Raw genomic sequence first — 23,393 nt, forward strand, 5'->3', positions numbered from 1 at the left:
TACCAACCTGCCCGCAGGAGTCCCACGGGCGCTGCAGTCGGCGCGGAGTGGTTCCAGCCCTATCCGGGCATTGTTGCATCGACGTCCGGCTGAGAGAGTACTTGTTACTTCGCGCGCAACCCTCGTGTGTCGTCCTGTGCTCTCGTGTTGTTCGTTTTAGTAGAAAAAAAAAAAAAATAAATAAATAAATAAAAGGAAGGAAAGAAAGGTTGAACCATGTACAGTGTTGGCGTCGTTGGCCCATTGAAAAACGATCGTGGATGATCTGGAGGAATTGTTATCGTGCCAGAGAGTGAGGAAACACGTCTCGCGAGGCCAAGAGAGGAATCGTTCGCGTAGCGAGCCGAGAAAGGACGAGGATGAAGCAGGAGCAGAGGCCGAGGAGGCAAGCCCTTTTCCAGATCGCCAAGGTTTGATTTTTTCCCTCCCCCTCACGAGTGTCAAATTAGATTTCGCTTCGCGAGTAATGTAGATTCGTGTATGCTTGTAGTTTCACGAATGAGAACCTTGCGTAGAGATTTGTTTCACGTTGACTATTTATATACGGAACGAACACGCATTCTGAATATTACAAATTTCGGAAGCAAATGAAAGCTGAGCTGTTCTAAAGACTTCTGTGCTTCTCTTGTCATTAGAATAGTATCTTATCGACTACGAAGTACGAAAGTTCCAAAATAACGACAGATGCAAATATTAATTGCAACTTTCGCAATTTTGCCAACACTTTTCTAACTTCACTTCTCTGAATCTTCGTCGAAATTAAAATAGAGAACTTGGTGAACTTTTGCCGAAATAAAATCGACTAGCAACGATTAATAATAACGATCTGATGTTCTCGTTAATTTCACAGTCACAAGCCACGGATCGCGCAGATTCGTATGATAAGAGGCGATTTCCCTCTGATGGTTCGCTGTTCGATACGCTACAATAACGCGTATACCGTTACATGTATCTCGATCTCTCGAGGCTGTGTACCTGTTGATTCGATATCCTCGGTTTAAATCACCGAGCCCGCGTACACACACACAGCAACTCCGTTCGTGCTCCTCTCGTGGAGGATTCGTTGCGTAGATACATTTTGTAGAGCGGCGGTTTTGAGGTTTCAGAAATTTCGCAGCGCGGATGGAATTGGTGGGCCCGGCTGCGGGTTGTGGTCGGCGGTTTGATTGCGATGGATTTTTAGAGGAATGGAAATGCATGGCCAAAGTAACAGGCGAAATTCTGCATGTGGTTGTTCTGAAATGTTCGTTCGAATATTGTATGGAATTGACTTTTGCTCGGGAATTTTTTTCTTTCTTCTTTTTTTTTTTTTTTTAGATCCATCTACTATTTCATAGTTGACACCTGGACCCATTTTGTTGTTCAAGTAGACTAAAAATTTGTTTTTAAATATTAATTAATTAATCGTTAATTAATCGTTGGCCGATTGTTCACGCGCGTGAAAGACGACGTTGGCTATTAGAAATTTTCACTCGTAGACGCGTGAAGCTTTCTCCATATAAGTTTCTCTTCTGATTAATCTCTGTGGCCGAAGCTTTCATGGCATAAAAATTAAGTAGGTTTTAATTTGCATTTGATGGTAAGATGGCAGATAATCCACATAGAGGAAATTGAGTGATTCAAAGTTTATATTTTCCACACATATTTGACAAGTTGGCATGGTAAAGAATTTAATTTAAATCTACAAGTTCGGTCATCTCCGATCATCTTTATTTAGATTACCGAATATTCAAAAAATTCAATATAAAAAAAAATTCGCTCGATTCGTCGAAGTATCCCATTTTTTTAAAAAAAATGTAAACCTGTTCCTGAAAATCCGCAGTCTGCTAATCGATTTCTAAACGTATCCTCAATTTTACAAGCCATTTTACACCGCATTGGTCACGGATTTTGCAAAATTTTCGATGTGCAACAGTCGCGAAATAGTTTCACCATGTATGTACCGGCTTCTCCGGGCGTTTTCACGCGCGAGCAACTCTCGAAATGGAGAAAACTGGTCGCAGAGCACATTTAACGATGGCCGCTCCGAAAGGAGCGACTGGAACACAGCCGCGGCCAATATTCGCTCGTTTTATCGATAATAACGATAGTGGAGTGCGAGTAGCAGCCGCGAGAAATTCGCAACTATGCGGCGACTATCCATTTTCCTCTCGTTTTCCCGTCACCTCGCCTCGTTGCCAGCGATTCTGAATGAACGCGTAATCTGGAGCACAGCGATCGAAACGCGTTTCCGCATCACCGCGTAACGTTCTTTTTTTTTTTTTTTTTTTTTTTCATTTAGATGTTCTCGCGATTAGTCAGCCGTGTGTATGTGTGTACGGAGGGTTGATCGTCGTATGGAAATTGTCGGACGCATGCAAATCAGATACACCTGTGGGGAACGAACCACTTTCGTGATGAAATCGGTGAATTAATACGCTCACCGCTGTATAAAGTTTAAGAAACCTTTTTTCCCCTGTTGCTTTTTTCCTTTTTTTTTCGGATTTCGAAGCAGTCACAGAGTGAGAAAAACAATACTCCGACGTTGAATTACGCTAGAGTCGCTCGAATCGAGAATGAAACAGTTTTTGCAAACATCGCGAACGGAGGTGAAAGAATTCTGGTGGATCATTTCATTTCCTGGATCGTATAAATTTAGAAATATCTGCTATTTTATGAAAAGAATGATTGCAAAATAATTTTGTTTCGCAATGATTAATTATATATTTGATGTGATTCTGGATTAATCAATTAGTTGGATTTTTCTCTAAGTAGAGGGACAATTATTGCGAAATAATAATTTAAAGAACCGTGTAGCTAACATTCGTAAAACGAGTGAAAGCTTTTTAGAAAAATAATAGAATTCAATCGATAATTGGTAACTATGATAACCATGGTATGAAACTAATTGAATTAACGAACGTGTGACTGATAGAAGAGAAGAATGATAAAATCGAAAATTGAATTTACAAAGGATGCAAGTTTCTCAATTTTAGATTAATCTTTACAGGAACTGAAATTGCAGTTTACGGTATATTTTGAGTTATGGTGTAATTTAGAGGAAAGAAAAAGAAACATCTTGAAAAGATTGGAAGACTTTATACGTGTTTCTGTCTTCAAGATAAACGCGTTATTTTACAAAGTAGATACAAACGAATGCTTCGCAGTCATGCAACGATAATTAGGTATTTAGTACAGTCTGCAATTGTAATTTTTGTGAGAGAACTTGCTTCCGTCAAGACAACGTACAATAATTAATATAATTAAGAGCAGCTTGACAAATTTTTGACCTGTTGCATTGGTTTTGTCGAATTATTAAATTTCGAAAGTTGGTTAGAAATTTAGAAAATTATAAAATTATTAAGATTAAAAATATCAAAATGCAAAAGAAAAGAACGAAAAAATTGGAAAATCCTGGGATAAAAATTCTCAAAGAGATTTTAAACTGATAAAAGTATTACGACAGGCATTTGACTAAGTGAAAGGTATTGATTGATTGACGAGTTTCCCAATAAATTACTCCATCATCTTGTAACAGAACAACTAATCATCTCGATAAACAGAATGAATAACCGTTACCGTAACGTTTCCCCGTTAATTGCTTCACACGTTGATTACCTCCTCAATTAATATGAATCGAGGTGGAACCAGCATTCCCGTTCCTTGTAAATTAACGAGATTAATAATTCTTTCATTTTTCATTCTTTAAATAATTCTCTTCTCTCATCTGTCGTGGAAAATTAGACGAATGTATCTAAAATTTTGTGAAAACCAATTAAATACAAGACACACACGTAATTTCGTAGAATAGAAATATATACTTCTTTAAATAGCCTTTGCATCGTAGTTTTTGATTAAATATTAATTCGACGTAAGTATATTTGAAACAGATTAAAATATTAATTTGATTCAAACGTGTGTTCATTCCTACATATTTCATTTTACACTCATCTTTCTTTCGAATCGTGCACTTGCCTCTCCGAGTATTATAATACTTCGACTTGACCTGGAAGCCATATTGATGCCCGAAGAAGGACCCCGGTTTTACCAGGCTTACCTGTTAGATCCCACGAGTCTTTCAAAACACGTCCATTCAATGAAAACACTTTCCCGCGTTCATGTACACGTCACGTCTGGATCTTCCTTTCGTGATAACGCTCGACAAAAAGAGAGAGAACCTCGCGGATCTCGTAACGCGGGAACATGAATGAGGCGTTTCGATACATTTATCAGCTCGCGCGAATCCTTGCGTTATTCATTTCAAACGTGCTTGACACGTGGCATTCCTTCGAAATGTTCTACCTTGAAAGCACGAAAATAAAACGTACGATCGATATTCGCTAATCTCTAGCAAAAAGAAAGAAAAAAAAATTTCTTCGTTAAACAGGATCGAATTGAAAAATTTACGATCTCTGCAATTTAAACGAACTACTTCTGTCGATGTAGGAACGATTGACCTGTTCCCGAATGAATATTTATAAAGAATTGAAACGAACGAGCATACCTCCAGCCCACCAGTTATGTTTATTTTATATTCGTCGTTTGTCCTCGAATGTGCAATACGAGTCTGAGACAAAAAAAAAAAAAAAAAAAAAGAAAAGAGAAGTTAATTAGAATTTACAACGCTCCGATTTCTCCCCAGTTTAATCGAATTAGCACAGTTCCTCCCGGCGCGAATGAACTTGAAATCGAATTAACTTGCAATAAATTCGGTGGCAACGCGAGCCACAAGTGTGACCAGCTAGCTGGCGTTTTTTCTCCCTTCGTGCAAAAATATATTAGAACTAATTAAATCGGACCGCGTGGTATCGCGATGAACGTGCTTCCTTGGGCGATTTCGAACTCTGCAATTAACTTAATTGCACGGAAAGGCAATTTCTTTTTACGCGTGTTTCGCCCCTCCCCCTACTCGACAGATTATCATTGCAAACTGGTCGTCGAAAATATCGGTGTTATTAGGCCATCGCGAAAATCTTGGACTTCTGCTGTGTGTCATCGTGAAATTCTGCTGAAAATTGCCAGAAATCTAAGAGTTTATTGCTGCATTCATCTTTAAACATATATGTACATAGTTCCTTGCTTGATACATTTAGTAAAACGAAATTGTAACAATAAACTAATGTATATTTTATCGTTATATAAACTTAGGTACATTGTTAAATGAATTATACACTATGTAGTGTATCACGCTGTACACTAATTATCGCTAACAACAGGTTCATTTTAGAGCTTGAAACCTTTATTTTCAAAATGCACCGCTCATTCTATTTTGTGACGTTTTTTTCCATCCACGCACCAGATAGAAAAGTGAAGACGTTTCTTTTCTTTGTTATTAAAATGTTATAAATTGTTGTAAGTAAGTAAAAATGAGTCTGCAATGAATTTAAAAATTGGAACCTCACCTTTCTTTGATGCATAACTTTTTCCCGCCATTTTATTAAATTCATTGAATATTAGGCCAACACAAAGATTCAAAAAAAATTGCGAGTTTCCACCTGATATTCAAAATTCGATAAAATGGTGAAAAAAAAAAATTGTACGTACAATACTAAACACTTAAACGCATAGTGTTTCTCCGAATAATTATATTACTCGTTATTATTCTTTGTTCGTCCCTTTGTCGTGTAATGTGGTACGCGTTCGAGACGCACACCGGATATTTTAGCCTGTCAAGCCGGAAAGGCGAAAATAATGTTCCGCTTTGCAGCAGGACATGGCCGCGGATATTGTGATTTACTTTCCCTCTGAATAATAATGCGCTCACGATACGGTGGGCTACAATCGAGCCACCCAGTATTATACTGTCGCATTTATATATTTGCTTCCTCGTATCGCGTGCACATCAGTACCATTGCATTTCTTTCAATTGTTCGAAAAGAGGCTTTTTAACAGAAAATTTTTAATCACTGTGTATAATAAAGATTTGAATGAAGAATTTCACGGGAAATGTTTTTTATAATGAATTCTTCAGTAGATTATATTTCACTGGTCTATATCGGAGTACACTACAATCAAAATCGTGTAAAAATGTGTGTAAAAATAAAATCACAGTGAATCGTGTAAAAATGTGTGTAAATGTGTAAATCGTGTAAATATCAAAATCGTGTAAAAATGTGTGTAAAAATAAAATCACACATTCAATATGAAGTATACAAAAGTATCACAAATCGAATTGAACAGTATCTATTTTCATCGATCTGAAAAAAAAAAAGAACAAAAGATTTCCTCCATCAAAACCGCTAAATTACTCACTTTCCAAAGCGAAATTTACGACATATCTTCAGCGAAGGTCGATCTTACGCGGCTTTAAAAATTCATGTTCTCGCGTTTCAGGTGTTGTGGCACCTGGACATCTTCCGGCGGAGTTTCAGGGAGCTTTCTGGACACGCCTGTATGCGGGAATCCTGCATCTTCTGCGCCCTCAAGGTAAGCCAGACAGATCTCTTTCCCTTCTGGGCGTTGAATAAAGAAAAAGTACGAGAAACAGGAGTTTTTAGGCTCATTAAGAGCCGACTGAACTAGCGTTTCTCAAGAAAGAACCAGCGAGATATTGTCTCTCGTCACCGGATATTGTTTGTCAAGGTCCGTGATGAAACGGACAAATCGTCCGTGAAAAGATGAATTTTCCGCCAAAACGTTTCTCATTCGTCTCGGTTCTAATTCTAATGGAACAAAGTTCCACGTTTTCGCGTTTGTGGGATTAGAGGTCAGAACGCGTGAAATCGATCGGTATTTACTTTCGGTCGTTGTCTGTAATTAATTAATTTTCTGTAAATGTTAATTATTGGAAATTTTAAAACGAAAAATTCTTGCGTTTCGTATTGGCGATTTTTGCCTTAACCACTTGCGCTGGCAGCTGATTGCGGACCATAACGAGTGACCAAACCGTATATACAATAATTCGCCGCTATATCGTCGTATATATCACTGTGCAGAAATTATTGAGAAGTAATAAATTTATGATTTGTCATGCCTATTTTGTTTTTACTTAAGTTTATACTCAAAACTGAGTGAAATATTACGATTTCGGAACAAAAACATTCTCGACGTGCGTGGCACGTCATTCCAGCGCAAGAGGTTAAATTCAACTGTACGTGATAAATTTTCAAACGAACAATTTTCCTCGGGAACAAAGTTGTGAGAGAGTGTAGTGAAAAAAGTTTCGTTCCATCTTCTCGACTCGTGGAATCGCCCTCCTGCTCGGTTGTACCACCGAGACGCTATCTATTCATCATGATATTTAATTTACGACAATGACATAAATTCTGAGATGCTCAGAACGATCGAGTCACTTCCAGCTGTCGCTGTTAATTGCACACAAGAGAAATACAAATTTTTTCCCTTCGGTTCGTGAATAATCCGCTGATTTTGACTTTGATAATGTATAACAGGTTGGAAATATATCAATAGTGTTATCATTATATTTGGCAGAAATGTGATAATACGCGCGAGGTGGCGAAACCAACTGAGGAGAGGGAGGGGGGTACTTTACTCCTTTTTTCTGTAAGATTAGATTACCTACGGGAGATTGGCTATGTAACACGAAATGGACACGTTACGCGTCAACCGTAAGGCAATCCTTATTCGTCCGAGAGCTCCTCGAGGAGAGCTCCCCTGGCACTTTTATCTCTCGACGAGCGCGCTCCCGTTTCCTCCCCCTTCGGCTGCGTTTTCATTATCGTCGTGGGAGCCACCGGATCGCACGAGCGAAATCGCAGCCTCTGACAAACGCCGTTGCACGCGAAAACCACTTTCAAGGCTGTCCGCTTTTGTTGGCCAGCCATCGGAGCTCATCGATACGTAAAGATGTCAAGGCGGCTTTTAATGAAACCGTCATCTGCCTTCGGATTATGCTCGTCTCTCTTCCATCGATTCGTGGATCGTCGTGGTTTGATTTTACATTCGTCGAAGTTTGAAGACGATTGTCTGAATATTTAACCGAAAGAAGCGTGCAATTTTCGGGGTTTAGAAATTGATCGGGGTCGTTCGTAATTTCTTCGCGATTGAAATACTGAGATGAGTACGAGGAAACGGTACTAATGTCTGTGCAGTTTCACGTTTTTACGAGTGGAGGAGGATCTAAAGAGATTATTATGACGAATCCTCTACTTTAAACATTTCATGCTTTTATTTTGCTCCTTTGACTGCTCTTGCTCCTTTGACTGCTCGCTAAAATCATCCGAAATGCAAAAGTCTAATTCCAGTCAAAGAGTTCAACAACGCATTGTAATACTTCAACTGATTGTTTGAAGCGGCCTGATTATGTTCGTCTAATCCGTTGTACATCATTTGCAGCTTTGTCCCCGACCGAATACTCAAAGAGTTACGTCGTAAATCCACGGCGACATTAATCGTCAGTGGGAATTTCTCGCGACTTTTTAGCAATGCCAAAATATTTCGTAAATTGAAAAGTTAGGTTTAAGTTTAAGGGAAACTTCGGACGCATTGAACCGCGCGATCGAGGTGGTAGTTTTGTGCGATTGAACTTCGACGGAGGCGCAGCGATCGTAACGGGCTCGCGGAGACCTTTCTCCTCTGGGAAACACGTTCTCTGGTGTTGCACGATTGGCCGAGAGAACGGAAAGTGCCCCTCCATGTCGTTTCAGGTTCATTGTAGTAAACGTGCAGCGAGTAAGACTTCTTGAAAAAGCCCTCGTACGAAACGAAACGTACGTCGCGCTTGATGTTGGGACGAGAAAACCAAAGGAGAACACACATTGGGATCCACCCAGGTGTTCTCACGGGGTTAATTAGCAATCTCGTGAGTTAATTGCCGCAGGCGGAGGATACCGTGTTTCCAGCCAGGTTCGCAGGAACATGTAGGCTATCCTCGGCTCTATAGCCACCGTAGAGTGTTCGCGTGTTTCTTTGTTGCGATATTTTTTTTTTTCCCCTCCCTTTCGTTCGTGTGATTTTGAAGCTAGATCCGACTCTTCTTTCTCTTTTTTCTTTTTTTTTTTTTTAATCTTTAAGTAATGGGTTAGAAGATTAGGGAGAGATGAGTTAGGGAACAGAAATAGCAAATTCGTAAGATAATGAATGGGTTCTGCGAACGAGACTGTGACGTTGGAGAACGTTGGAGTCGAAGGTTAGTTTTAATGGAACATTTTTGGAAGCACGAGGTCAGAATGTTAGAGAAGAAACTACGATACAGTGTAAGCAAGAGCGTCAGAAAGTTCGTTCCGAGAAGAGGAAGTACTCTGCATACCAGAGAAGCGATACATGCATCATCCAAGAATTCGACCTGACACAGCTCGCGATGATTCACCAGGGAAACGTGTTCCAAGGGCCGAAATTCCTTCGGGGTTAAAACGAACCGATACGACCCCTTGATTCTTTCACTTTACGACTCTCTTGACCTCGCACACTTGTGTCTCGCCCCCTTTAAGTCGCGTACTTTCTCGAAACAGTTTTCTACGTTGATGGAAAGTTCTATGGTCGTTTTATTTGCACACTCTAGTGTGTAAATTTATTAACACGAGTCAGAAACGAAATGTTCAATTGAAAAGTAGAAGAAGATATTCGTTATCAAAAAAATGGCAGTAATTATTCAAATTTACTTTGACGTTTGATAAATGTTATTTAATAGCTTAGTTGCTAATGGTTGGCCATTTAATGGGCAATTTACGCTGTCTCGATGAACTTTTATTATTTACACAAGCACGGGCGATCCGAGAATAAGAGACAAACGATTAAGGATCGCGTAAGCGCAAGTTTTCGTGCGCAAATTACTTGTACAGCTGTCCACGTGGATAATGGCCAATTTGGGCAATTTGAGGATCCATTATCAAAGACGTTGGTTCTTAGCGTCGACTAGATGAACAGTTACATTCCACTGAACCCGTGCATGTGCAATACTAGAGTCCATGGAATCTGTTCTCATTTCGCCTAGTGCCAAGAGTACGATTTGTGGTACGCGTTGCGGTTGCACCGGTTACCAACACCATGCACCTTTGCTTCCGGGCGTCTTGAATGATCCTCTTGAACTTGCACCTCCTGACTCTGCAAAAAATCCCTCTCGACTAGATCCTTTTTTTTTTTTTTTACCTTCAAATGCCTGTGGCACAGTTGAAATAATTTTACTAGCGTGAAATGAATGAATTTCAAAGCGTTTGTAGCGATCGATAATCATTAGAAAATATTATATCAGTCTGTTTTAATTTCTACTAATTTTTTTAAATACAAAGTATTATTAATTTTTTTATTCTTATAAACTACAATGACTTTTAACTTGCGAATCCATTAATGTTATCAATTAATTAATCTTCACAGCATGTTATTTCCACTGGATCTGATGGTATTTTTCACAACTTTCATGGTGTAGTACACCATGATTTTTGCGGATATTAATGAAAAGTTCTTAAACAGACATTTCTTCTTTTTTTATTAAGAAGACATATCAATTTTTTCTGTTGTCGTTTTTAGTTGCTTCTCTGTGAGTAAAAGTCACTTTTTTAATAAGTTCATAGATCCTGTTATCAGAAATTTGTGTCATTACAGATGGAAACAGTCATACTTGTAAGGGAACACGATTCAAAAGAAAAACGAAACGGTATAAATAAATTTCTTTCGCGGCTGTTTCTTCTTTTACTTCAACCTGATAATGATCAATTTCCGGTATTCGTAGGTGTTGTGTCATTTTCCGCAAACAAATTGAAACTCGTCGCTCACGATGAAAGACTCCTTATCCAGCGCCATTCACTTCTCCTAGTTATTATTCAATAACTAGGAATCGTGGGCGGTCGAACGCGTAACTAAAGTAGTCGTGTGAGACACGTAGGTTTCGTAGCGTGTATTTCCTTCTTCCTAAACAAAATTGCGTACTAAACGAAGTCTCAGCAGGAAGCGCTTGTTGCGTGAATATCGAAACGGAAACGGATCCCTCCTACGCTCCAAATCTCAACGATCGTCAATGAACATCACTGTGAATAACGCGTGAATCATTTTCGTCGACATTTCGGGCTTCATCGCCGGATGCCGTAGTCTGGTAATTTTTTAATTCGAATATTTGGAAATTTGAATGTTTGGAAGTCTGAATATTTGAAGGTTTGAATATTGAAAAATTCGAGGCTTCGGGGGGATATTTGTCTGATGTTTGAGAATTTGGAGTATTTAGGTGTTCGAATTTCTATTCAACTGTTCAAATTGTGAAATTACCAAACTCTCAAACTTCCAAATTTTCAAATTATGAAATTTCCAAATTTCCTAGATTCATATAGATATTTGGATTTGGATATTAACAGGGAATTTGAGAGTTTAGAAATTGGAAAAATTCAAGCCCTTGAAGAAAAAAGTTTCAAACAACTTGGAAAAAATGAGATTCTAAATCTAAAGACAAGAAGAAGCCAGAAGTCTGAAAAATTCCAACCTGAAAAGATCCGAAAAATCGAGAAACACGAGAATTCAAACATTTATAAACCTCTGAATGAACTCTCGCTCATAACTGTCTCCACTGAAAGGTATATATTCAAACGTAATATTACATTGCTATTTTAATTTAGCAATGTGAAAATTTGAAAATTTAAAGATTTGGATGTTTGCGTACTTGGTAATTTACATCTTGGAAATTTGGATATTCAGAGATTCTAATATTGAAAAATTCTAATGTTGAAATCCTGATATTTGAAAAATAAGATATCTGAATATTAAAATTTGAGAGTTTAAAGATCAAAATACTCGAATCCTCGTTCTCGAAAGCACCAGAGAAATCGAAGAATAAAATTCCAAATCTAAAGTCTAGAAGTCTAAAAATTCTAAAATCAAATTCCAAATCTAAAAAAAAGAAGAAACTCTCAGAACATCCAGACAGTCGAAAAACGCGAGAATGGAATATTCGATTTATAAAACTTCTGAATGAACTCTCGCTAGGTAGGATAGTAAGCGTATCTCTGCCAAGGTGCGCGATTCGATCTCGGGTATACTGAAGCGTAAACGTGCTGCGTGTCCACTTTTTCCGCCCGCTATGGTTTTTCGCGTCGTCGGATCTCCCTCCTTTTGTGCGGTGGTGACACAGGACCCAATCGTATCTCGTGCATCGACGACTGGATATGTAGAACTGGCTTTTGTCCCTCTGGATATGTAGAACTGTTCTCGTCTCTTTCTCTCTCTCTCTCTCTCTCTCTCTCTCTCTCTCTCTCTCTCTCTCCCGTGTTCTCGTGCGATTCACGTACGTACGTACACTTTCACGACGACACGGGTCCGTTCCTCGTGACTGGCGTAGCTCTACGAGAGCAGCAATGTGGACCTCAGGGGCGTATGATACGCGGTGATTTCAACGCGTGGAGCCGCGCAGCTTTCTTTCTCTCTCTCTCTCTCTTTCTCTCTTTCTCTCGCAAGTAAACTGCCTGACCCAGCGGGGCGAGTCGTCTCCTTTTTTGCACGTCCGTGCGGCTATCTGGAGCTAAATGCCGCACGAGATTTGCATAAATGTCGCAAGCAATCCGCTCGGATTTTCTCCAGCGCCTGGCGATTTCAAACTCCAAGCACTTAAACGCGTTCTAATCGTGTTCGTGCACTTACCAAGCTTTCCTCTGGTTTCTAACTAGTTTGTTCAAGGAGCAAAACGTTCGACGATTATAATTCTTTACGTAACGCGCTCGCGTTTCCTTCGGCTGAGATCGCTGTTAAGGCTGTTAAGTCATTTTCATTTATGTGGTATTATAATTAATCTGTAGTTATAATTTTAGTTATGTTTAAATATAACAGATGACCTGTTTGTTGATCATAGAAATATGATAAAATGTAAGTTCTGGGAAGTTTAAAGTAGGCACGGAGCGCTTTTCTTTTTAAAAAAAGGACCAGGGTCGAGCGAGTTGAAAAACCGAGTCGTGAGAATCGTGAGAGTTTATTTGAGTTGTTAATTCGTGTTGATTGAATAAATATTTATCTTGTTTAATTGTTTGTATATTAATTCTATCATCATTACTCCCATGAAATAAACATTATTTATATTGTATCTCTACATTTATACCTCCGAGCACTTTCCAGGAAGACGAGAGCGACGTTATCTCGAAATTGTTGGAGAAACGTGGATTATTTAAGAGAAGAGTGCCTCGGTGAAGGTGTCTCGGGGATTTGTAAGAGGTATATTTTAATTGTCTTGATTGTGAGAGCCGGGCGTGTTTGTTCTTCGCACGTGTTGCTTACGCTCGATAGATAAGGAATCGTGTCGGCGTCCAGCAAGTTTTATGTGGCCTGATAACAGAACTTTCTCCGTTTCTTGGTGCACATACGTAGCTTTTCGAGTTTCGGTGCGTTTGTCGAGAATCCATCCGCAAACGCAGTTGAGGTTCCATTTCCTCACGATGGGAAATTCGTAGATCGACGATGAACCTTTTGTTTCTTACATCCTTTGTTATAACGTTGGATTTCTCATTCGAAGACTTGGCTCGATTCTGTATCCCTCTAATTCAACCTTGTCCGCAGCACCTGCTCCCAATCCCCTTTCCAAACATATTTTCTGGCCCCGGAGGATCCTCCGATCCGCGAATCATTATTGTACTGTAACTGGTATGAAATTCATCACTTATCTTTGGAAGAAGAAATTTTACTATTTTACGCGCGTATTTAATATTAAAACTATCGTACTGAAAATTTCCTTCAGAAACATTAAAATAAGAAAACTTTATAATTATAGTACACTTTGTAATACTTCGTAAATGTGTTTTACGAAAAATCATGTAAATCTTTAAAAAAAAATGCATCGTTCTACGTCTGTCTGAAATTATGAGCTGGTCATTTTACATTTTAATAGTTTCAATGTTGAGAAACTGTAATGTTTGTAAACTGGACTTAAGAGAATAAAGAAAAGAGAATATAAATCTTATACATTAAGGTTATTTAATCTCTTGCGCTGGAATGACGTGCCACACACTTCGAGAACTTTTTGTCCCCAAAATTGCAGTATTCTCTCAGTTTTAAGTATATTTACGTAAAACGAAATAGGCAGAACAAATAATATATTTATCACTTCTCAATAATTTCTATTCAGTGATATCATACCGACGAGTTCAAGAAAAAAAAAAAAAAAAAAAAAAAAAACGACGAATTATTGTATATGGTCACTCGTTATGGTCCGCAATCAGTTGCCAGCGCAAGTGGTTAAGGCTAATAATAGCACACGTCCGGAGATAATAGGGATTACCACTTTTTACGATTTAATTCAAGAATAATTTGCATTTGCCGAGGTTCTTGATAAGTTCAATCCTTTAGGGCTCATAATTCCTCTATATAATAATTTCCAAATCTGTCAAGATTTCTTTCTGTTTCAAAAGACTTCTTTTCCATTCCTAGTCCTTTATTTCGGGAAATTCTCTTTCCTCGAAGCGCTCGTGCACAAAAAGTCTCTTCCAGAAAGCGAGATTCTTATCTTTCGAGAGAAAAAGAGGCCACGGGGAGAGGTGCCCCGGGTGTACAGGCCTGGTTGGGCCGGCGGTCGGGCCAGGTTGGTGAACGTAGGACAGCTAACCAGAGATGACGTCACTGGCTTCTCGGATCTATGTAGGGCCCGCGTCGACGGTAGGGGAAAGAGGAGGGGAGAAACGAGTGGAAGAGAGACGGAACGAAAGGGTGGGGGTTGTTCGCCAGCACGGCGCGAGTCGCTGCCTTCAGGTACGACGAGCGCACGGCCGCCGCGTGCAGGTAGTCTCGTGTTCGTTCTCTGCGATTCAACGCGATTCACCGGGCTTCGACGCCGACGCAACATTTTGCAACGGCAGAAAAACCAGAGGGTTGAATTCTATCAAACGCCGATATCGCGTCCAGGTTTCTTCTGTGTTTTCAGTGAACGCGAAGAAACGAAGTTCGAGCGTGTGCGAAGACTTTTCTGAATACTTGAAATCTTTGCTTCGAGACATCTCGACGAAAGCTGAGACTGATTTTTCTAACGATAGTGGAAGGAACGAGATATCGTTGATGATCGTGTTTAGCGGAGACAGTTAATTGTGCTTGTGATCCTTTAAAAAAAACGAGATCGGTGCACAGTGGAGCGAGGAAACATCACGACCGAGACGTGAAACGTGGAAAGTTTAATCTGGGCTTTCGCGAATAATTTATAGCAAATCGATGCGACCAAGTTTAAAGCTTTCAGACGACACACTCTCCGATTTGGATTCGCAAGTTTCAAGAAAGAACGCGTGAACTAGAAGCTACCTACTATGTGGAATGTTCGCAATTGGCCCCAGTCGTTTTGATTTTCAGACTCACGTCGAGAGAGAACCGTTCTCGTAGCCCCGGAGAAAAGTATAAATTCGAGATTAGGACGTCGAGCAGTGGTTCTCGGGAGTTAACGAATGTCGAGGCGTCATCCTCGATCGAGATGCGCCGCGAGGAATCTGCACGGAACCATGTCGGCGAAGGAACGGAGCACGTGGCACGCTGAAGTGGAACGAACGAGCCGAGGGAGAGACGCAACGAGTCGTTAACGCCCGGAAGAGAGGCTCCCCTTGCCGATTCGTCGGGAATATACATATTCTAAAATATTCGCTTCCTCGTTGCACGGGAACACAATGGGCCGATGATTTTCCATCGTGAAACTCGCGAAAGGGGAGGGAAGAAAATGCAAAAATCATTAAACACCGTATAATCGCGCGTGGAAAGAAAGAAAGAAAGAAAAAAAAAAACCGTTTTATCGAGGCGAATCTGCTCCCGGGGCGAGTGAATCTTCCTCAGCGAATTGTTTATCAGCGAATAAAGTTCCCAGGCGTCGACGACGTTGGCGGAAGAGGTGCTAGAGGATTTATTCAAAGCGCGAAACAGCACCGGCGTAGATCGAACCCGCGGTGACTTCACTTGCCAAACGAGTTTCACGTTTTTAATCGAGTCTACGACTCGTCTGGCAACGGGTTCTCTCTCGGTTGTGCGCCTGCACATCCGGCATGCAACTGCCTGGACACGAATCATCCTGCTTGGGATATTCGCCGATGGTGGCTCATCTGCCGAGGAGGACTACTACTCTCTTTCACAACGCGGCCACCTGTTTCCCGTCCGGTGGCGTTTCTTCTCTGCCTGCCTGCCTTTCCCCTCCAGCCAGCATCGCGTCGTTCGATCGTCGAACGTTGCGTCCTGCAATCTAAAATCGACTGGAATAAATCGACTGCAGTGGAGATTTTAATTTGTAGAATTAGGTGGCGAATTGTGAGAGGTGGCAGAGCGAGAACGATCGACCGGGGTGGGAGTTTAATTAAATCGTCTCGAACTGCGCGCGACCAGCGAATTCATCTGTGTTTGCGGAGCGAGATTAAAACGGGAAGTTGGCAAGGAAGTTAAAATAATTGGTATCGGAAGTTTGGAAAGTCGTGCTCAGTTTGCAAACTAACGCTGGAGGGAATGTCAATTTGCTAAAGAAATCGAAGCGGCAAGGATATTTAAAAGCTGGATGTATTTATTAATCGAAGAATCTGGAACGTCGTTTTTAATTTGTAAAGCGATGCCAGGAAAGCAAAAGTCGAGAATTAAATTGCCCGAGTAATCGCACTGTGACGATTTTAATTTGGAAAGTGAAGCTGAAGTGGACGCAGACGGTCGGAAATTTTCATCAATCTCCGCCCTACGAGTCGATACTGAAATAAAACGTTACCGAAGAAGCTAAGAACTATTCGAGAAAATTACAACTACTTTACTACTTTTGCATGTTTCTCATTTCGTCGCTCTGAGCTGAAAATTAAAAGAAAGATATATATAATCGAGGAAATTACGACGGCGGTGTCAGAGCCAAGGGACACAAAAAAGAGGAAGAGTGTGGCTGCGTGTGGCAAGTGCAACGAGTGGATCGAGCGGGCTAACGAATCGCTGTGTGTAGACACACTGCAAACAGAACTATCTCTCTACGAGTGAGAATTTGTATTTGCTGGAGGCCAGTCCATAGAGACGTCGCTCGTTATCTCGATTTCCAAACGCAATTTCGTGCCGCGTGTTGCGTTTCCATGGTGTGTTGGAGCTTAGTGGACTTTGGAAAAATTTCGTTGAACGTACGTTGAGTTCAAACGAGACAATATTTAGTGAAGGTTAATTGTAATTTGTTCAAGTTTCCTCTCTTTGGAATACTTTCAGAATTTTATCTACGATATACTCGACAGAATCTTGGCGAGAAGAAATTTTGAGACTAGTGCACTTTGAATTAAATCAATCAATCATTAGATTTCTGAACGGACTCGTTGAATTCAAGTTCTGAAACTTGACTTTAAAATGAAACGAGGACGATTACGTATCACTACGTTGAACCAAAGATCGTAGAACAGAATGTCGTTGATTTCGCGGGATTTCCGGAGGAACGTTTGAGTATCGTTCGAGTGTCGTTTAGTGGAGACTCGTGTGCAAGATCGGCACGATTTCGAGTTACGATGAAACGAAGACACTTGTGAGAGCCAGTTTCCGCGGCCGAGAGATAATATCGCGGAAGAAAATGTTGAAGTGGATAAAGGTTCGCCAGGACGCGTCGGCGAACACGCCGACGCCGTTGGATCACGGGAAGAAGGACGAGATGGTGGCAAAAGTCGAAGCTGAAGAAGCGGCCAGAGAGGATGAGGAGGACAGCGGTATGGAGAGGGAGGACACACCGTCCAACATCGAGTTGAACCATCTGCGAAAAGTAATAATTGTATAATCAACGTGTTGAACATTTCCTTGAAAGATTATGAACGTGACTTAAAAAAAAAAAAAAGTAGAACTCAACTCTTGCAATTAGCAGAACATTAGGAGAATTGGAAAAGCAGAGAATTAAAATTACATGAGAATTGGAATTATATCAAACAGAAAATTAGAATAATATTTAGTGGACAATTAGAAGAATAGAATTGTAATTAGAAATATATTTCGCAGGTGTATCTTTTCGTATCATACTCTGTGCAACATTCTGGGAATATCGTCGCGTAATAACGCCCGAGTCTGAATCTGTCTGTGATTTTCCTTTTCTTTTTCTTTCTGCATCTTCTCAAAGAAACTTAATGGACGTGTCTTTTTTTCCGCCCTTTTGAAAGGGACGTTCAAGCCACTGACGTTCTTTAAAACGCATTAAGGCGGGCGAGATAAGAATTAGTGGCTCTGCGCGCGAGAGCATTCCAAGTAATGCACATGGCTCCTCTTTAAAATGTCGTTAGTGTTCGATTTCTCGCGCTCATGACACTCGAGTAGCTCTCTCGTACTCTTAACAATTAGACGTTTTCTAAGTGTAACTTTTAATGTCTGAAGTGTACCTTTTCGTCAGGGTGCAGAATTAATAAGCTAAACAGCTTATTCATAAACTAATAAGTAATATATTATAATAATATATAATATATATAATCGTTTATATATATTATTATATATTATTATAATATATAGTAATATATTATATAATAATATTATTATAATACAGAGTAATATATTATATAATAATATTATTATAATATAGAGTAATATATTATATAATAATATTATTATAATACAGAGTAATATATTATATAATAATATTATTATAATACAGAGTAATATATTATATAATAATATATAATATATATAATCGTTTTATTATATTTATTTATATTTATATAATAAAATTAATTTAGCACTAAAAATAAAACGAGCAGGATCTTCAATTCTTAGAGCTGAGTCGCTTTCATTCACCGATTTCACACGAAATGGTCAATACAGCTTCGACCGAGCTGGTTTTTTTCCGATACTAGGCTATAATCTGCTTTGAACTCTAACATCCTTGTCAATGCGCGTGGACGTTCAGATTATCGTTATCTTTCTCTCGATACACTCATCGAACGACTTTCATTGAAGAATTTCACCTAGCCATTTGCGTTCTCTCGGATTAAGAGCAACCGATCAAGATTTGCTTTCTCAACTAGTTTCCCTTGACGATCTTGGACAGCAATTTTAATTGGAACTCGACTCGCGTGCGGTTTCTATCGCGATCGCGCAGCAGCTGGAAAAATTCCAATTTCATCACCATCAAACTGCAAATTCGTTTGCAGAAGAATTGAGATAATATTTTCAAAAATTATGAAACGTTTCCTTGATCTTCGTGGATCTCTTACAGCGGACCTTTTTGCCGCCGTTAAACATCAATCTTCGTTCGAAACAGAACCTCGATCGATCCTCGTAGAAAATTGCCGACGCTGTGCAGCCATTACACGGTTGCGTAGCGCGGCATGCATTTTCGTTTTTTACCCTTCGTTAACATTTTTCTCGTCGCTGCGTCTCGAAGTGCTGCACGCGTTGAGCAATGAGCCCGAAGCGGTGCGTGCCGCCGACTTTCTACGTGTGACCACCGATCGGTCGAGGACTAGTTGCGAAACTAACTCGTTTGTTGCCGTTTATTCGCGCGTATTTTTCGCACAATCTCCCTGAGAGGAACGCATCTTTGAAAAAGGGACAACGTATTCAGTGAATCATTTAGATTTATTTATATATTCATTTATTTCCAACGTATAGATATATATTATTTATTTGTTTAAAATTATTTTATCGTTCAGGAAATTATTATCTAACTGTACTTGAAGAGATTTACATTTTTGCTACGTATCGATACCAATATTTTACATAGTGTAAAATATATAGTGTAATATTAATATATTACACTATAAAATTATTATATAATGTAATATGTATTATATATATTATATATATTATAATATATTACACTATTATATATATTATAATATAGTGTATTATATATAATATTATATATAATATTATAATATTATATATATAGTGCAAAATATAATAATTACAAGGTTTGACATATGTGATGTAAAATATAGTAATATAATTGTTAGGGAATTTGAAGATTCACGTGATCGTGTAAAATGGCAATTAAAATCAAGTAAAACAAGTTGAATTTAATTTTTAATAAACATCTTTAGTCAGTGAACCGACCTAGCACGTATTTCTTTGCTAGAAAGTTTTAATGAACTTCGTTTTCTCGAAGAAATGAAAAAAAGAGTAATAACTTGATAGCACTACGAATGAAGTAGCAAGTTTATTTACTCGAAGGAGTCCAACTATTTCTTTTGGAATCTTGCTCTAAGCGTACCCATTTGTTGAACGAACGTCCAGTTGTACATATACAGCCACGGCGTGGAAAGAATTAACCAAAATTGGCAATTGATGGCTCCGCCATCAGAGGTTTCGCAGCGTTCCGAACGTTTCGAAATTCTCGTTTCCCTTGCTTACCTCCAGTCGAGGCTAGGATACACGCTGATCAGCGAAAAGAAACGGATCGTTTAGGCGTGCGAGGATTTCGTTCGGGTTGCCGATCCGATTTACATACACTTACATTTGCATACGTTTACGCAACGGGAAATCGAGAGCGCGCGGGCGTTATGAGTTTCCTTTCGGGGCTCGATCCGCGCTGCGCTTAGCTATTGCGCTGCCGCGCTTCCGTCTGACTCTCGATTTCAATTTTTTTTTTTTTCTCCGATTACCACGATTTACTATCGCGAACCGATACATCCGCGGACGCGACCCGATTTAAACAGAGATCCAACGAACGCTCTGCTTTCTTCGACGTCCCCCGCACACTCGCGTTCTTAAATTTCGCGCGCGTGCATAAAATCTGCCAGGCTAGGCTCGTGTTGTGTCTCGCTCGGTGAAACGGTCGTGTTGAAAGTGAGTTATGGCGTTTGCGATTTGTGAATACAAATTTTTCTGGATCGATTATGCTCTCTGTAGAATATTAGAAGGTGAAGTACGAGACCAAAGTCTTCTTTCCATCTATTTTTAGTAAAAATATAAGAAAAAATTAATTTTAATTTAATTTAATTTTTATACTTTAGTCTGCAAGAAAAGAAAATTAAAATATATATATTGAAAGAATTACGGATTTATTTCAGTAGGAAGTGATTTTTGGCCCATTTCTGTATTTCCACCGTGTGATGATGGAATTATTTTCTTATGATTTTGTGAATATTTTGCCTGTAGAATTTTGTAGAAGAAAGTGTAGAGGAATTGCCATTTTTGAGAAAGAATTTTGATAAATACAAGGAAAGAAATTTTTTTATGCAGTTTTGTTGATGACTGATTGATTATTGTCTGTCTGTTTGAGTGGATACGGTTAATTGTGGCGCGAGATCGGATAAAATTTAGGTTACGAGGAAGGAAAGAAGACGAGGACCTGTCGCCAAAATGGTGGCCACTTCAGTATGGAAATCCAGGATTCGAATTCATGAATAATAACAAACGACTCGAGGAAATTGGTCTTTTACGCTACCAGAAAGCGGAAAATTTGACAAGGCTTATCTTATTCATCGATGGTTTAATATTTCTTTTAAAAAACTTTACTTTCGAAGATAAACTGCTTGAAACTTTACATAAATTTAACCTAACTTAAATCCTTGTTGGATAGTAAAAATTAAATTTCAGTTTTTTTTACCACAGTAATATGCCCTTTTCAAAAACTTTAGTTTAAATTATTATTCAAATGAATTAATTATTATAATAATTTTAATTTTTAGAATTATTATAAATTTAAATTTATTAAATTATAAAAATTATTATATATTATTAAATTTATTTTTAATATATATAATTTTTTTTTAATAAATTTAATATTATTTTATTTTATATTTGAATCTAGATTATTAGTAATTTTTTATATAGTTATAAAATGAGGATACGATGAATTTCCATTTGATTCTTCATTTTATTTAATATTTTATGCTATAAATATAAAATATCAATCGAAAACGTCGCTTTGCATAAAAAAAAAAAATTGACGCTTGACTGTTTGTGACGTTGATACGAATTTTATAAATAACGTTGCGCGATGTTGCCTACATTTTCATGACATTTATGCGGTAATTGTTGTCCAATGCCCCGAGGGGCAAAAGTTTCCATGGGACGTTACACAATAATGTCTTCATGGCTCGTGGCCAGTGCATCTTCTTGGTAACGCGATACACGTGTCCTACAAACAGAGATATTTACACAGTCTTCGTGTGACATGTGCAGGCTCTTTGCTACTGTCCGTATCCTATTCTGTTCACCGTGCAACATCATGTCGCCTTAAATGCCCTTATTCATCAGAACGTCTCGTCGTCCAACGTCCGTCTAACCGGGAAACTGAATATCCCGGTTGATGAGCATAACGTATAGGATCATTTTGATCATCACTTGAATAAAAGAAATTGCTCGTCATCGTTTAGAATTATAAAACAAATGCGAATCTTAGCGAATCATACGCGGAATTCAAAATTGAAATATCAGAAAGACATTCAAATGACAGGAAATTTCTTGCCATCGGTTTAAAATTACGAGACGAACGAAAGTATATACCATTACACGCAGATTTCATAGAATCCAACGCAAAAATTTGGTATTTGGTACGCAGAAGAAAATATATTTAATCAAATCGCCGTCGAACGTACTAAATTGAATAGTTTCTCGTTTAAACTAAATAAACCTTCTCTCCTCTATAAATCTTTATTTTGAAAACGACTGACATTAAACGTCGCGTTCGCCACGTTGTCTGTTGCAGGACCTTTTCTCGCAGCTGCAGTTTTCGCAAGAGAGCGCGCTACCGCCCGACACGCTGCGCCGCGCACTGGCCGAGAGCTTTCTCGATCAGCAGAGGTTCCAGCTCGGATTCATGGACGACGCGGCAGAATGTTTCGTAAGTAGCGATTACGCGCGCGATCAGCCAAGCTCACCAGTCGAACGAACGAATAAGAACGAATCTCAAGACGAGTTTCGACGACCAGTTTGACGAAGACACTCTCGTTCTTCTCTAACTGTGAGTCGTTTTCGATGAAAATTACAGTACAGGAACATTGCACGGACAGTCATTTGCTATCTGAAACACCCGAGGCAAAGTTCCATTTATAACCTTTGAAACGGGAGTGAGAAATCCCTGTTTAACCTCTTCAAGCACATACATACGTATACGTTTAGTTTTTTTTTTTTCTTTTTTAATTGTAATTATTTTCACCGATAAAAAAGCGAAGATTTAATGGTGAATTATTACGGAATTGCTCAGTAACCGAGACAAAAATCTTAACGTACGATATTGACGACGTGCAAATAGCGCGACTGTTAAAATTGTTTAGTTCCTTGAAAAATGTCGCTGGGCTTTAAGAAATGTAATATACGATGTATAAAATATATTTGGTTTCAATGGTTTATTTCCAATATTAATTAATTTTATAAGAAATTAATAAACATACATGATGATCGTTTCTAGTGGTATTTCTCTTATCATTGGACATTTCGTTCAACTATGTATTATATACGAAACGTATAATTTGTTATAGTGTTGTGCCAGATTGCGATGAAAAAGAGAAAATAATATTTAACTGAGGTTCAAGCTGAGGTCAAAGATGTAAGTGTCCTAGGTAAATGTCCTACTGTCCATCAATAATTGAAAAGAAATGACCTAGCTCAAAAAATTTTCTACGTGAACAACCAAATCCAAAAGTTGGATTAATAAAGTCGTA

General features: G+C 38.9%; 1 protein-coding gene across 6 annotated transcripts in view; it reads left to right on the forward strand.

Annotated features, from left to right (window-relative positions):
- Nucleotides 1-23,393, forward strand: part of LOC122531946 — a 125,966-nt gene that overhangs the window by 84,039 nt on the left and 18,534 nt on the right. For 4 of the 6 annotated variants that reach the window (XM_043660285.1, XM_043660288.1, XM_043660287.1 and 1 more), the window contains exons 3-4: nucleotides 6,313-6,405; nucleotides 22,439-22,573. In XM_043660285.1, the coding sequence (XP_043516220.1) occupies nucleotides 6,313-6,405; nucleotides 22,439-22,573 (228 nt within the window). Of the gene's footprint in view, nucleotides 1-31; nucleotides 411-6,312; nucleotides 6,406-14,580; nucleotides 17,567-22,438; nucleotides 22,574-23,393 lie in introns of those variants that run through there. The other 2 variants (XM_043660291.1, XM_043660289.1) reach the window with 2 other exon arrangements.

Source organism: Frieseomelitta varia, unplaced genomic scaffold, assembly GCF_011392965.1.
Source record: "Frieseomelitta varia isolate USP_RPSP 00005682 unplaced genomic scaffold, Fvar_1.2 scaffold_428, whole genome shotgun sequence".
Classification (NCBI taxonomy): domain Eukaryota; kingdom Metazoa; phylum Arthropoda; class Insecta; order Hymenoptera; family Apidae; genus Frieseomelitta; species Frieseomelitta varia.